The sequence below is a fragment of the Coloeus monedula genome, assembly GCF_965178545.1.
Source record: "Coloeus monedula genome assembly, chromosome: 20".
NCBI classification, from domain to species: Eukaryota; Metazoa; Chordata; class Aves; order Passeriformes; family Corvidae; genus Coloeus; species Coloeus monedula.
The window spans coordinates 3,580,475-3,595,601 of NC_138800.1; the positions used below are offsets into that span (position 1 = coordinate 3,580,475).

The following is a 15,127-nucleotide window of genomic DNA, read 5'->3' on the forward strand; positions in this document are numbered from 1 at the left end:
CACTCCCCTTTGACCTTCTCTTTTTTATATGTGCATTCAACCAAAACCCACCACCCTGTCTCCTGAGGGGGTGACTCTATAAGGACCTAGAGAATGTTTTCAAACAGAGCTTTTCGCTGAAGGAGGACAGATTTACGTTGGATATTAGGAAGAAATTTGTGGCTGTGACGGTGGTGGGGCACTGGGACAGGTTGCCCAGAAAAGCTGGGTGGCTGCCTCATCCCTGGAAGTGTTCAAGGCCAGGTTGGATGGGGCTTGGAGCAACCTGGGGTAGTGGAGGGTGTCCCTGTCCCTGTTCTGGCCCTGGCAGAAACTAGGGTCCCTTCCAACCCAAACCAGTCTGTGACATACTTGTTTGGCGAGGGTGTGCAGTCTTTGTAATGTGGCCTCCCCTAGATGGTGTGCGTAGCTGTTTACTTCAGCAGGGTGTTTACATTGCTAACACCTTCCCTGGAGAGTTTCATGTTCTTCTCTCCCCTTTCTCTTTCAGGCCATGGCCTGTTTGCTTCTCCACAAAGTTCTGCTACTTCATGAACTGAAGCTCTTCATTACAGAGGAGGAATGGGAGGAATTGATCAGCAGAAGCATCAGCCAAGTGACAGAGGTAACAAGCTGCAACGTGTTTAAAGTACAGATGACACCTAATGAGTGCTGCTTTCATCTGTCTGGTGCTTGGTCTCAGAGCTGCAGTCTGGGACTGTGCTCAGCTTAAGAGGTCTTAGAGACCTTGTGCCTGCTGGCACTAGGTCCGAATAGTACCCACCAGGCTGGCAGAATTCTTATAACACCACTGTGATGTTCATGGTGCAGCTCAGCAAGGCTGTGTACGGATCCAAGAGACAGAGCTCAAATTTTAGGGAATACACTCATACAGATCAATTTAAGGTGTTTTTAAAAAAAATGTATAAAAAGAATGGAACGGTATTTTGAACACGAATTTCAGGACACATCATGCAAGTTCTTCATTGGAATGAGCTTCAGAGCCACAAAAGTAGAGCTGAGGTGCACTGGACTTTTGGCTGCTGGTGCATTGCAGGCCTTCTGGACCAGACTCCCTTGCTAATATTGTTCAAAAGGGAAACCTTAAAATACATTGGAAAATAATTTGTATAGAAGAAACAGTGAGAGAAATTGCAGGGCTCCTGAGACAGTGGCCAGTGCAAATTGTACCTGAGGATGGTGTTTGGGTGCAGCTGTTACGTGGGACAGGAGGTTGAAGAAGCAAATGCCATTCACTTTTATTCTTGTGGATTGACGTGAGGGGAACCAAGCAGCCAAATTAATGTTGTGATGTGGTGACTAAACTTGATGACATGGGAGATTCCAGTGTTGGAGTTTCTGTGTAACTGTAATAGTGACCTCTTTCTAAGGGTGGCTTTCATTCTTTCTTACTTCTTCAGATGCTGGTTACATGGTAATTTAGGCTATTCTATAATTTGCTGTATTGAAACAGAACAATTAGATCTGTTTCTTTTTGTCAAGGAGGAACAAAATCTTTGTTTAAAACAGGGAATTTAAAGATGCTGTTTATAGTTCTGGAGAAAGCAGGTAATCCTCGGTTTCATTAAACACTTTCTATTTAAAGATTACATCAGGAATCCAGTGGGTGGAGTTAGGTATGATTTTGTTTCTCAGCTACATAAAACATGCCACTCCTCCCAACCTGGTCATCTCCATGTTTCTCTCTAGCAGCTGAATACATGCAGAACTCAGTGATTCACTGGGAAACCACAAACATTTACAATGCCTTTATGTTGTTCTTGTTAGGGAGAGTTTAGCATCTTGCAACCCATCCAAGATTATAATGAGCTTTGCTATTAAAGTTTCCTCAGTGCCTCTCATTTCTGTGGTCATGTGTGTTTAAAGAAAAATTCCTGAGAAATACTGTCAGTTTGTTTGGGTTGTCCAAGGTTTACCCTGCGGGCAGGAGGCCTCCCATATTGTTAAATGGCAGTGGCATATAGCTGCTGGTTCTCTTTTTGGCCTGCAAAAGCCCTGAGATAACATTTTTACAGACTGCTGTTGGTGTTCATACATGTGGGGCTTTTGTCTCCCTTCCTCCCGCTCCCAACATGTACTTAACCCAGCTGGTGTGGCTCTGTGGGGCTGGGGCAGCTGCGCATTAAATATTGCTGTAATGAGAAGGGGTCAAGGACTTTATATTCCACACAACAGTTCTGATTCATAGCCAAAGCTGGCACTTGTGCTGCAAGACTTACTAAAGCTGGAAAAGGAATTCTGTGTCATTTTGGTGGTGCAGAAACATTTACTTCTCTGAGTAAGAGCTGTAAAAACGTAGTAGCTCTATGGTGTAGTAAAACGGTGTTCTCAGTGTCACTGATCTCTTTTGAAGATGGTAAAAAAATCTCTTGTAGTAAAAGTCAGAGGCTGGAAACTGAGCAAATTTAGAATCTGTAGAAAATATGTATTTGTCAAAGAGCCTAATCCATCATTAAAGTAACTTGCTGAAGAATTTATTAGCCCTGAATCTCCAGGTGGAAGTTGTGTGCTTGGCTGACAGAGAAGCTGCAGGTTGGGTAGAAGTTCCAGGCCCAATGTTGAAGTTATGGGGTGATGTCCTGGGTTGCAGTGTATTCTATTACCATCCTCATGAGCTGTTGAAACCAGGTGGGGCAGTGTTTCCTTGCCTCCTCCCCCCAGACTATCTCTCTGTTAATGGCCCATCAATGCCATGCAGGACTCAGAGATAACTCCCTCCAGACTACCTTCTGTTAATGAGCCCAATCAACACTTGGCCTCATGACTCATTACCCCATTGTGAGATGCTCCACCCAGGGGGAGGAACCAAGCATTCCATCCTTGATATAATCTGAGATTCTGAACACCTGAGACACCCTTTCCACTGGATTCCCAGAGGACAGGAGCTACACAGCCACCACTGGACCTTTCCAAAGAAGAGCAGATCCTTCTACAGGATCACTGTTTCCACAGAACCATCGCACCTGCCCTGCTCACCGGGAGCCGCCAGCGCCCCTGCCGGCTGCGAGCGGAACTGCACCCGAGGGGAAAGGGCCCGACAGCCGAGAAGGCTGGCACTGGGTTTGGGATTGTTTGCTGTCACTGCCAGAGTTATTGCTGTTTGTTTGACTGGTTCTACACATATAGATATATCATAGTAAAGAACTGTTATTCCTATTCCTCTTATCTCTGCCTGAAAGCCCCTTAATTTCAAAATTATAATAATTCGGAGGGAAAGTGGTTGCATTTTCCATTTCAAGGGAGTCTCCTGCCTTCCTTGAAAGACACCTGTCTTTCAAACCAAGACGGATGAGTTTGTTTGGGAAGAGCTTGGACTAAACAACAGCCCTTTCTGTCGCTGCTGTCCTCACACGCTCCTGCTTAGCTGGAGGATTGGGAGGATGTTTGCAGAACTCTGAGTTTCTCCTGCAGCTCAGTCTCATCCTTTACTTCTGAGACTTGTTTCCATAGGACATTCCAGGTCAGCTGTGATTTCAGAGGTATGTGAGTAGATGCTGGCAGATGTGGGTGCTTACCTGTGAGAACCTGGACTGAGAGCTGTGGGGTGTTGTGGAAAATGATGGTATTTATCACCCTGCCTCTGCTTGAAATGTTTGTATTTGTTGTCATTGGCTATCCCTGCCACTGTCCCTCACAAATAGCTGTTTTAAGAGGAAAAAAATTATAATCTAGAATTTTATACCTTTCTTTGACCCGGGGAGAGGTTTGCAATGCTTTAACTGATGTGCACTTGTAATTCAAGCAGTGCTGTTGCTCACAAGGAGACTGTCACCTGAAGGCTTTGCTGCACTCTGTATCCTGGGTCACATTTGCAGCTCGGAGGCTGTAGCTCCCAAGGTGCAGGATTGCCCTGGGAGGCTTAAGGCTGTCAGAGAGGACAAGATACTATCTCCTGGTGTCTGCCTGCTTATCCTGTCTCGCCTCAGGGATTGCGCTGCATACCTGCTGAGATCCCTTGGTGAGGAGCATCCCCACCAGGGAAATCTGGGATGGCTTAGGCAGTGATATGAGCTGGAACTGGGGAAGAGGCAATGTGAGACAAGTGCAGTCTTGGATATCACTGAATTATGCAGGCAAAGCTAAGAGGCAGATGAGGGAGAATCAGTGGCCAGGAACGTTAAGTGAAGAGACAGGTTCCCGAAATAGCAGCTCCAGCTGCTGCGAGGCAATGGCTCTTGTGCTTACATAAGCTAACTTGACCTTATTTGTTCCCAGATTGTTTAAGCATGCTTATAAAACATACATCATGGTCATGAGGGATCCATGTTTGCCCTCTCCTTGCTGTCACCAAGGCAGGTCTTGATGTCCCATTGGGTACTTTGGAGTTGACTTGCTCGTGTGAGAGCCCTGCTTGCTGTTGGTGCTCTTGGCTTGTGCTGCTGGGTCACCTGGCCAGAAAGCCTCATCCACAGCCCTTCACTGCAAAGATGAGGAAGCAGAAAAACAGCTCTGGCACAGTTTTGGGTTCCCAAATCTTAAATAGTTACTTTACAGAAAGCAGAACCTTGCTACAGTTGTTCAAGTCTGTTCTAACTGGGGGTCTGGATGACTCAGTTTTGTTCATGGTATAAAGAAATAAGAGTTGCTTCATGTTATAAGTGACAGAGCTCACCTGGGATGCTGGAACATTTGACAGAAACATCTTCTCTTGGAGAGCTTTGTTCTTTATCAGTAGGTCTAAAAGTGCTTTACAAAGGAAATTCAAACCAGTGAGTTGTTGATGTAATGCAGAAAGTATTTTGCAGAAACCCAAGACATAATGGATTTGGTTTGCTGAAGTCGTTCATCCTGTTTTACAGGTGACACTCCTTGGCTGGGAGCTGAGCCAGGAATCAAACTCGGGTCTCTGGAGACATCTCAGAGGCCCTTCTTGTGCATGGACAGTCTGACTGTCTCTTAACTTGGCTTCCGAACAGCCCCGTGTGTTGGACAGTCATCTCTGTCCCACGGTCATCTCTGCTGATTGTTGTGAGTTCAGGCTGCCCCGAATCACACAGTAAAGTATTGCAGAGCCCGAGAGGTCCAGTTCCCCATTCCATACAGGAAGCTCTCACACAGTTTTGGTGAGGGATCTCTGGGTTTGCTGCTATAGCTCAGACACTCTTTTTTACTCTATCCAGCATCTCTCATTTTGATCTTTCAGCTGTCCCGGTTGTCACTGTAGGCATGTTTTGGTGTTTCCTTCCCTTGTTAAGATATATTTATGTTTCCTTTTTATATGTTACAAAATTGCTGTCTTGACTTTGGAGAGATCTTGAACCGGTGCCAATTTTTTTTATAACTCACGGACAGATTTGGGGCAGGAAGTTCCAGGTTCTGAATACATAATTTCATTGCCTTTTTTTGTCATCCCTTTCCTAGAGACCAGCTTGCCCTCCTGAACTGAGATGCTCTGTGTAATTCCCAATTTATGCTGAAACTCCCAGTTACGATGTGAAAGTCAAAGGGAGTGGGAATAGTCCAGAAAATACGTATTTTGATGGCTGTGAACTTCAAAACAGAACAGCCCTCAGAAAACTTGTTAAAACTGCTGTCTTTGGCTTGAACACAGTGGTTTCCTGAGGGTTTCCTTTGTCTTTCTTCTGCAATAAGTCCATCGTAAGAAGAGACAAACTTTACTACTGATTTTCCCTTTGCTTGTTTTGTCAGTGTCATAAGGAATGGGCAGAGCACACAGTGTTCTAGTTGGCTGTTTGAAACCCAGACAGGATCAAGGCATCCTGCACTGTAAAAGTGCTGACAGAATCTGATACCTGAGTTCAGTGCAAGACCAAAGCACTCCCAGTCACCAGTTCTGGAGGCTTTCAGATAATTACACATAATCCCAATGAGATGCATTTGATGCCTCCATACACTTAAGTCGTTGCTTAGGCCTGGACTGGGCAGGCATGAATGTAGACAGATAGGGAATTACATGGCCTGGGAAGGGATGGCATAGATAACCCAAGACCTCTTTTCCATATCATGTGGAAGTTACTGTGTACTCCCTGAAGACTTTTGTTGTATGGCATTCCAGGGTTTTGTTACTATGGTGTTGTTCAGCGAGGGATTTAAAATAACTATTTGGAGCTACTGAGAGAGTAGGGGAGAGAGGGATATACTATCTGGCCTTCCAGTGTAGACATGCCCTTAATTTCTGAAGGGCATCACATTTGATTATTGGTGTCTTAATTTGTAGTGAGATAAATTATTAAAGTGACTTAATCAAATCTCTAAAAAAGCCATCCTTCAATTTTTTTCCTTGAAGATTGCCTGAACTTTTATCTGTCCATCTTTATAAATTCTTAATTCACTGCCCTTTCTCAGCCTCTTAGCTTGTAAAATGAGGCCAGTAGTGATTTAACTGATATTTTCGACGTGCTTTCAGAATACTGGATGTCTCTGTGGAGACTTCCTTCTCTTCTGTTCTCTCAGCTGTCCTGTGTGGTTTTTCCCTGCTGCATTTTCAGCTGGCCTTTCGAAAAAAAATCAGATCATTAAACTTGGGAAAGCGTTGACATTTTCTGTGAGAATGGCTTCTGGATTTTTTGTCTCCTCCCTGTAATAACTGCCAAAATAAATATCACCAAAAATGTCCTTTATTTACACCCTTCAGCATGTGGGTCTGCTTAGTCCCCTGCCTTCCCTTCTTCTCAGTCAGGGGCAGGCAGAGACTTGGTGGTTCCCTCCTTTCGGGAGCATTTCTTGATGACTTGTTTGTGTTAGAGATGCAAGGAGTAAGTTTTGAACATTTATGCTTTCAGTCTTTAGAAACTTAGAGAAAATGGATGGAGGAGGGACTGTCAGTGCTTCTTTTCGGCCTTTTAAGGCTCAGTAGCAGCTGCTGTGCTGGTCAGGTGGGTGGTGTGAGAACCTCTCTTTGTGTGCCTGTGTACCTGGAATTGGAAATGGAAATGGATGTGGCTCTGTGGATAGATGGAAACTGGAGTGAAGAGATACACTCCTCTTCCCTCCTCTCTTCTTTGTCTTCCATGATTTAGCCCTAAGTTCTGGTTTGGGATCTATTGTATAGTGAATATTATTGTCTTGGTTTTGGAGACAAATTTAGGAGAAAACGCTGTGAAATGAGTGTTTCCTCTGAACAGAAGAGCTCCAGTAATCCCTTTTGCCAGTGAGAGAAACGGATACCAGTGGGCAAAAGTGAAAAAACCCTCCTGTTTATGAGCAAAAAAAGGGTGCCCGCAAGGCACAGAAAAAGAAAGAAAGAAAAATATTGAATGAATGCTAGATACTGAAATTGTGGAACCTTACCCCCGCCCAGACGCCCGGTGCCGGCCTCCATCGGCCGCAGGCGCTTTCCCCTCGGTGCAGCTCCGCTCGCGGCCACCAGGGGCGCTGGTGGCTCCCGGCCGGGCAGGGCGGCTGCCCTGGTTCCCCCTGCCTCCAGGGGGCGCTGTGGCGCCAGCTCGGCCTCCTCTCCCCACACGGCGATGGCGGCTCGGCCGCCGGGAGAGAAGGAGAAAGGGCTTCCTTTCAAATTCACAGGGGGAGCCGATCCTGGTGGCCCTCTGGATAGCGAAAGGGGCTGTAGCAGGGACTTCAGAAGCAGGGTGAATGGCAGGGTGGGCTTCCCCAGAGCAGCAAGCAAGAGGCAGCAGAAACTCTGTAGCTGTAGCGGGAGGCATCCCGGCAGGCGGGGGGGAAACAGCCAGAGTGCAGCACAAGCCCGGAGCAATGGCAGAGGTACGGCGGGGGCTGGGCAGCAACAGCCCAGCTCCCAAACACGGCAGAGAGAGACTCTCCGGGATTTCTCATCGGCGCTGGCTGGGCCCTGGGTCTGGGCTGTGCGGAGGAGGGTGCAGCCTCCCAGCGGGAAATGAGGGTGGTCCCGGGTGCTGGAGCGGCATGCACTGGCTCTGGGCTCCCCCAACAGCACAGCAGCAGAGAAAATAAAGCAAGCCAGCAAGCCCAGTCACAGTGCCGAAGCAGGCAAAACCCACAGAAACAGCAAGATCCCTGGTCAGAGATGCCGGCTGTGTGTGTCCAGTCAAACAGTCCGTCCCAAAAAGTGGGAGCTGCCTTATGCCACCCCCAACTCCCTCCAGAAACCCTGGCCTGACTCCCATTCATCACAAATAGTCCCAGGGCCAGGGAGGATTGGGGGACAGCAGCCACCCTGGGGACAAACAAAACAAAACAGATCAAAAACCCCCAAAATGGTATAGGATAATAAACCATCCCCAAGACAATTATCATGAAAGGAAATATTTGGGGTCAGCCTGTCTGGATTTTGGGAAGCTCAGAGTTGGCTCCTGGCTCTGTCACAGTTTGTGTGGCATCATGTTACTTGGCCTCTGTGAGATGCGGGGAATGATGCTGGCTTACCTCCTTCCTCTCAGGAGAAGCACAAGCAGAATTACAGGCGAGGCGAGGGCATACTGAGCATACGCTATTTTGTATGCTCACTTGGGGTAGTAACAGGGGCTGTGAGCATATAGAATACTGCAGTCCTTCAGCTGGTGGTCAATTTCCTCTTAACCTCTCAATAACACAGGAAGGCTCTGCCCTTCCCAAACCTCACCTGTATGGTGATGTGGGACATCTTGTCCTTTGGCTCAGGTACTAGACACGGCTTGTAGGTCCCACAGTGCTCTTGCTGAGTTCCTCTGGGTGTGATTCCACCACAGGGACCTGAGCCACACCACCAGCAAAATCTCACGCTGGATGTTCTGGGATCCTGCATGCAGCACGGAGCTGGGGCACAGCTTCGACCTCAGCATTCGGAGCTCAGACCTCTGGCACTTCCTCATTGTGGCTGAGGACATTCTGTGGGGTGGAACCTTTGCTGAACTCTGCTGCTGGAGAAGAGACTTTACCCCAGGAACCCTGGGCTGTCCAGAGGTGTAAGGCTGTGGAGGGGTGTGTCTGCAGAAGGACTTGGCTCTGTGTCCAGCCGTGAATCCACACATTCATCCGTCAGTGTCTGCTCTGCTGTGTGCGAGGAGGGGCTGGATGGAGGTAGCGCAGTGTGCAGAAAGAATGCAAGTTGGCCGGGCTTCTCCAGCTCTCAGTGATGGATCTGTTGGGCTGATCCCATGGAGGGGAAGGGCTGTTTGTTTCAAACAGTGGACTAGGCTGAAGGACATGCTGGGAATGCATAAATATTAAATGGTATTCAACGTTCCAGTTGGGAACTGAGCTTGTCTCTAGTGGCAGGGCACTCTGTGGCACTGAGATGCTGCTGTGAGTCTGGGCTGAGCGTGTGCCCCCGTGGTCTCTGTGAAAGGGGCAGAGGTGCAGGCAGGTGTGGATGTGGAGACTTACAGAAACATTGCATGGCTCCGTGTAACAGCATATTGCCATCTCACCTGCAGGGACGTTGGGCAGCTGGGATGCTGACTTTGGCTCTAGGTGCACATACAGCGCTTTTGCTGTGTGACGGGTTTCAGGGGAATTTTGGACTTAGAAACTGATCTGCGTGGTAATAATTACCTGCCGGCCCTCTGTCCTACCTGTGTGACTGAAATTGCTGCAGCTATGCACCTCCTGTGCTCTGACTAACTTGTTTTACACTTGGTGAAGATGGGGGAATGTTGTGAAGTGCAATGCCACATGGAACGAAGGCTGGATCCTGCAGTAGTTGGGATATAGTCATGTGTCATACAGGAATGAGGGATATAGTAAAACCCACTGATTGTTAAGATGCTGGCAGTGTGAAGTTCTTCTTGTAGAAATCTGAGAAGCAGAGAACTTTGGATCTAGGAGTGCCCTCCTCCAGAAACAGCCAGAGGCTTTTGGAAGCAGCGTGTCTGACATAACAAGACAAAACCTTCTCTGCCAGCTGAATCCACGTAGGGTGAGGCAGGAGCTGTATTGCTATATTGGCTTGAGGTGAGATGGGAGTTCCAGCTGTGAAAACTGCCTCCATAGTTTTTCCTTTTGAAAAATGACCTGCCCAGATCTGCTGACAGCTCAGATGTACAGGCATGATTAACCATCACAGGTATTGCTGAGCTGGAACTGGAACTGAGATATCCTGTGAAGTGGGACAGGCTGTTCCTGAAGCAGCAGAGTAAGAAAAGCAGAAAATGGGAGAAAAGCAACATAAATCAGCAAGTGATGCCAGTGTAGCTGTTGGGTATAAATCATGTGGTCTCTCTGCTTTTAGTAGTATGTAATTGGGTTGTGTGACCCTTGGGTTGGTAATGCTTCCAGAGGCCAGGGAAAGAGGGAATTAGATACCTCTGGAACAGCACATGGCAGAGAATCACAGAATAGGTGGTTGGACAAGTTCTTCTGGGTTTTCCTTTAACCCTCCACCACTGACCTGTAGCATAGCTGGAAGCAAACCCCTGCTTTGTGCCTCAGTCTTGGATGTAAAACAGATCTTTACCAGCCCTGTGCAAGTGTTTGTGATCTGATCGGTGTTCGAGGCTCTCCCAGGGGTGCTGCAGAGGACTGAAATACTACTTCTCTTTTTAAGGCATGTTTGCCATGTGTTGCAGTTTGCCATCTGTTACATAATAGCTTTTGCTTTGATTTTATGATTGGATTGTGTACATTCCCCAAATAAAATTAGGGTAGGCCTGTAGGAATGATTGACCTCTGCAATTGGGGTGGCAGAGCTGATTTCATCTCTCGGGGAGCTGAGTGAGGGAGCAGAACACAGCATGCAGACAATGGTCGGTACCCTGTGTAGCAGGAAGTTTTATAATTGCTTAAGTTACATAAATTCTTGGGAAAGTTGCTTTTGACTTCTGAACCCAGTTCCCATTGAAGAGGCTTTGGATTTCGTTGCCTGGGAGCCATTTCCCCAGGCTTGCCAGTAGTCCCAGCCCAAAGTCAGCTTCTTTTACATAACAAGAGTGAGCATGTTTGTGTCTCATGCTAACACAAATAACACAAATCCCATTGAAGCAAACAACACAAATAACACAGATCCCATGGAAGCAAATGCTCCATTCTATGTACTCCCTGCTGTGGGAGGAGGAGAATGAAGCAATGCCTAATCAGAGATACCATCTCATGGAATGCTAATGGGAAGTGCTCTGAGTGGTGAGATCAAGATAATAAGTGACTCTGGGCTGAGCAGGAATTGGGCTCGACTCTTTAAGGAGGCTTTTGACTGTCTCAGCCTACCACATACAGAGGTGGTGGTGGTTTTGTGCTTTAGTAGCAAATTTGTTTTACACTCTCTGTAGCAGAAGGGAAAGGGAGAAAGGCATATGTTGAGGAACAGTAAAACTTTACCTGAATCCAGCTTCCTTAAAGCCAATCCTTTCTGCTTCTGGGCTAGAGAAAATTGTACAGTCTGTAGGAATGAATTATCTGCTGCTTCTTTGTGGCTTCTTTGGCTTCTCCCCTCACCCTCCTTGTTCCTTCTCGGTCTTTGAGAGCTGTTTTGAAGTGATCCATTTCAGTAGGGAGATCTTTGTTTGCAGAGCATCTAAATTGTACCAGTTTGCTTCTGGCTATTTATACTGGTGGAGGTGTGGTTGTGTTTCCAGATTCATGCAAAACACTGCTTTTAATATAGATGTTTAGTCACTAGACTAGTGATGTTTTCCATCTTCAGCTGGGCCAGCCACTCTTCTTTCCACGTGAATTTGGTTGGGTACCTCCCACTAGATGCACATCCCAGTTTCCCCAGCACATCCCAGTTTCCCCAGCATCTGAAAACTTGCGTACTGGTGAAAATCAGCCCCTCAGGTGTTGTTTCAGAGCTGCAGGACTTTTCTGTTGACTTCAGCAGGATTTATTTCAAATCCTTCAAAGCATCAGGGCAGCAAGAACAGGCAGAGTCAAGCCAGTGTGATTTGAATGCAGCTGTCTACATCACTCGTGTACGGTGAAGAGAAAATGCAATTTATTTTTAACACCATTTTAATTCTAAAGTGTTTGTATATTGAAAAGATGAAATGACAGTTGACTTCGCTCTGGCTCCATCTCACAGCACTGCCCTGATTCTTCTTGTCCCAAGGAGCTGACAATCCATGCTGATTTTCTCATACTGTGAACTTGTGCACAACTTAGCAAAATAAGGATCTCAGCCTAATAGCCTCTCTGAAAGCCGATTTAACCACAAGGAAGACTGTTAGACTGGCAATATTTTGTTCTTCAAAATGCAAAGAAAATGTTTATGTAAATCAGCCTTTTTTGTACATTATTATTTTTATTATTAGTGGTAAGCCTCATAAACTGAATGTGCCTGACCCATGGGGTGTTATATCCTACATGGGAAGATTTATGGTTTTTTCCAATCACCCCCCCTATATTTGTTTCTGTTTTTACCTGGGAGACTTCAGAGCTGTGGAATTGTATGACCTTGTAGGTTAACGACAGCTCTGGAACAGAGTTGCAGTGCATCTGTCTATATCAGGAGAGAGTAATTAGCAAGTTATTGATAGTCAGATGAAGTTGCAGCTTGAATTCCAGCCAGCAGAATGGCTTTCTAATACAGGGCTTGAGTGGACCATCCTGAAGAGGAAATAACTGTATCTTTATTATTTAAAAAAGATACTCCCAGGGTGTGGAACCTGTACAGATCGTGAATAATTCTGCTTGAAGGCTGCTGTTTTTGCAGACATGTTATCTTGTCTCCCCACTTTCTGTGCTGAAAGTGTTCCCTACACTCTTGCTGGGCATCATTATTTTTCTGTTGTGAGTGTCAATACCAAAAGAATTTGCTTTGGGGAATAGATTTCTTACTTCTCTCAGTGTCTGCAAGGATTTTTATGTTATTTGCCAACTTCATGCTGATGTAGATGGAGAACAGTTTGCTGAGTCCTTAAATTGTTTCCAGTCTGGTTGGAATACAGGATCTGTGAGAGAACAATGACATTCCACTGCTGGGTCCAGGTTTGGGGCAGGGAGTTTTCAGCCTGAGGAACTGAGGATGCTGAGTGTGGTGTGGGCTTTGCCCCTTGGCTGTGTTGAAATGTCCAAATTCCAAGGATAGGAGGGCTTGGCCACAAGTGCAGCCTTCTTTGGCTGCCACTGTCTGCAGCACACTTGTCCCTGCAAATCCTATTTCATATTAGTGTGATCTGTGTGGGGTTTGCTGTGTCCACACAGAAACAGAATGGGGAGGAAAAGGACCATGTAAGCAGGGATGAAGGACCAGCTGCAGGCAGAGGATCAGTGCCCCTGAGCCACTGGGCCATCTCTTTGATCCAGCTGCCTTTTTATGGCTATTTTCTGCCCTTTTTGTAAATAACTGGCTTTTATTTGACCTATCTTTGGAGTGATTTTCCTCTAAGCCAGACCTTTCAGTGTCTTGGAAACCCTGCAGCATATAGAGAGAGCACAGGGGAGATTTTTCCCTCAGTTATTTCAGTGAACTTAAGCTTGACAAGGCCTGTTATAGGCAGGCACCTGGGATTTCCTGGGCATAAGTCGTAATGGATTTTAGCAATAATGCTTTATGTGTAAATCCGAGTTCCTGAAGCTGAGTAGCTGTGGTCCCTCAGGTCTGAGTCTGTTTTCTGACAGCTTCTTGGCCTCTCCAGGGCGAGGTCAGGGATTATTGTACCTGTTTTTCTCCAGGAAAGCATCTCCAGTTGTGCTTTAGCTTAGAAACTATGGACAGCAGCAAGTTTGTGCTTCTGTGATATGGCTTGCTCTTACTTTGTCCAGTTGTTTCTTAATTAACCTGGGCATCAGAAGCTTTCCCCAAGTGCCTTCCTGAGCTTTTCCACAGTTTGGTGGGGTTTGTGTTCCAGAATTACTTTGCTGACAGGTGAATCCTGCCATTCATTACTTGTTCTCTGTTTTCTCCTGTGAAGTGTGGTTTGTTTCCCCATCTAATGTGTGTTTCTTCTCAATCTTCTCATTTAATTTGCAGTGTTTGAAAACACTTGGAAAACCCATCATGAAGGCTGAGAAAGAGAAAGTTGCCAAGAGCTTGGAGCTGTTGAACTTTCTCCTTAAAACTGTGACAGGGCAGGTGAGTGTGTGACCCAGTATGTGACAAATGGCTGTTTCCTGAGTATCTTTTAAACGTCACACTTGGATTTTGCCATGTAATTACTACATCCCACCTCATTTCCTACCAAAAGTACCTCTAGAGGGAATGCCTGCTTGGATCTGAGGACAGAAGAGCCCTCCTGTCTGAAGGAGTGATCCACAGTCTTTATGAGCTGATCTCCAGAGGAGAATTTGTGCAGTGCTCAGCAAACACTTGTGGCATCTGCTTTCTTAGCAGCAGGAATATAACCTGGGGTACAGTGTGTGTGGGCTTTATCCCAGGTGATTGCTCTTTCCTCTCCATTGAACTCCAGAGATCATGATTCCCAAAAATAGACTTAATAGCTTTAAGAGCAGGAGTGAAGCTTTGTTCTGGGGCTTTGTTTTCCCTAATAAAAAATTACTTTTTTGAGCATGTGAAGATTTTCTGTAGGCAACAAAATATGTCCCTAATGTGGTCTTTTTTACTGGAGGAAAACACCAAAAGCAGCAGAATTGCTGAAGCCCAGTTTGCTACTGATAAGCCCAGAACTCAGGCCACAGCCTGTTTCTTTGTGAAGACCTAACAGGAAAGTGGGTAGAGAAGAGAGGTTATTTCCAAGGCTCTTTTAGGAGCTGAATAGCCTTTGAGACACCCCTTTCTGCCTGGTTTGACTGAGATTATGCAGTGGGTTACAGAAGAGGGTGCCAGATCTTTAAAAACCAGACTGAACATGCTGCTGCTTTTCTCCTGGATGGGTATATAGTCATGTGTCTTCTCTTCCCTGCTCCCAGCCATGGACAGGAAAGGAGAGCGGACTGAAGGACCCGCCAGTTCTTTTTATGCCACTACAGTTCTGTTAGACTAATGCCTCTCATGGTAGAAACTCAAGTTGTTGAGCAAACCCAGTACCTGATGGTGTGGTGTGACTTACCAGTTTTTGCCCCAAACTGAAGTGGTGTTGCAAGTGGGCTCAAGGCAGTGGCTTGGAGAGGCCAGGCAGGATTGGTAATTCCTGCCATAGCCTTCCCCTGAGGATGGCCTGTGCCCTGCTGCTGTGAGTGCCCTCCCGAGTTCACTCTGCAGATTGCCTCTATTTGCCTCTTGCAGAAGCTGAATGTGAAGTTGACAGAGGTGGAGAAAGTGCTGCTCACTCTGAACCAGTTGGAAGACATTGGGAATTCTCCACGGCTCGACTCTCTCTACTGGAACGTCATGCGCTGGCTGAATTACACGTATGTG

The 15,127-nt window shown here is 46.5% G+C and overlaps 1 protein-coding gene across 1 annotated transcript in view; it reads left to right on the top strand.

The window, feature by feature from the left end:
• The window catches only part of MYBBP1A (MYB binding protein 1a), a gene marked incomplete at its 5' end in the record, with an annotated part of 59,144 nt that overhangs the window by 42,946 nt on the left and 1,071 nt on the right, over positions 1 to 15,127 (top strand). Inside the window, 3 exons of the mRNA XM_082294379.1 lie at positions 491 to 604; positions 13,784 to 13,885; positions 14,996 to 15,120. Coding sequence (XP_082150505.1) covers positions 491 to 604; positions 13,784 to 13,885; positions 14,996 to 15,120 — 341 coding nt within the window. The remainder of the gene's footprint in view (positions 1 to 490; positions 605 to 13,783; positions 13,886 to 14,995; positions 15,121 to 15,127) is intronic.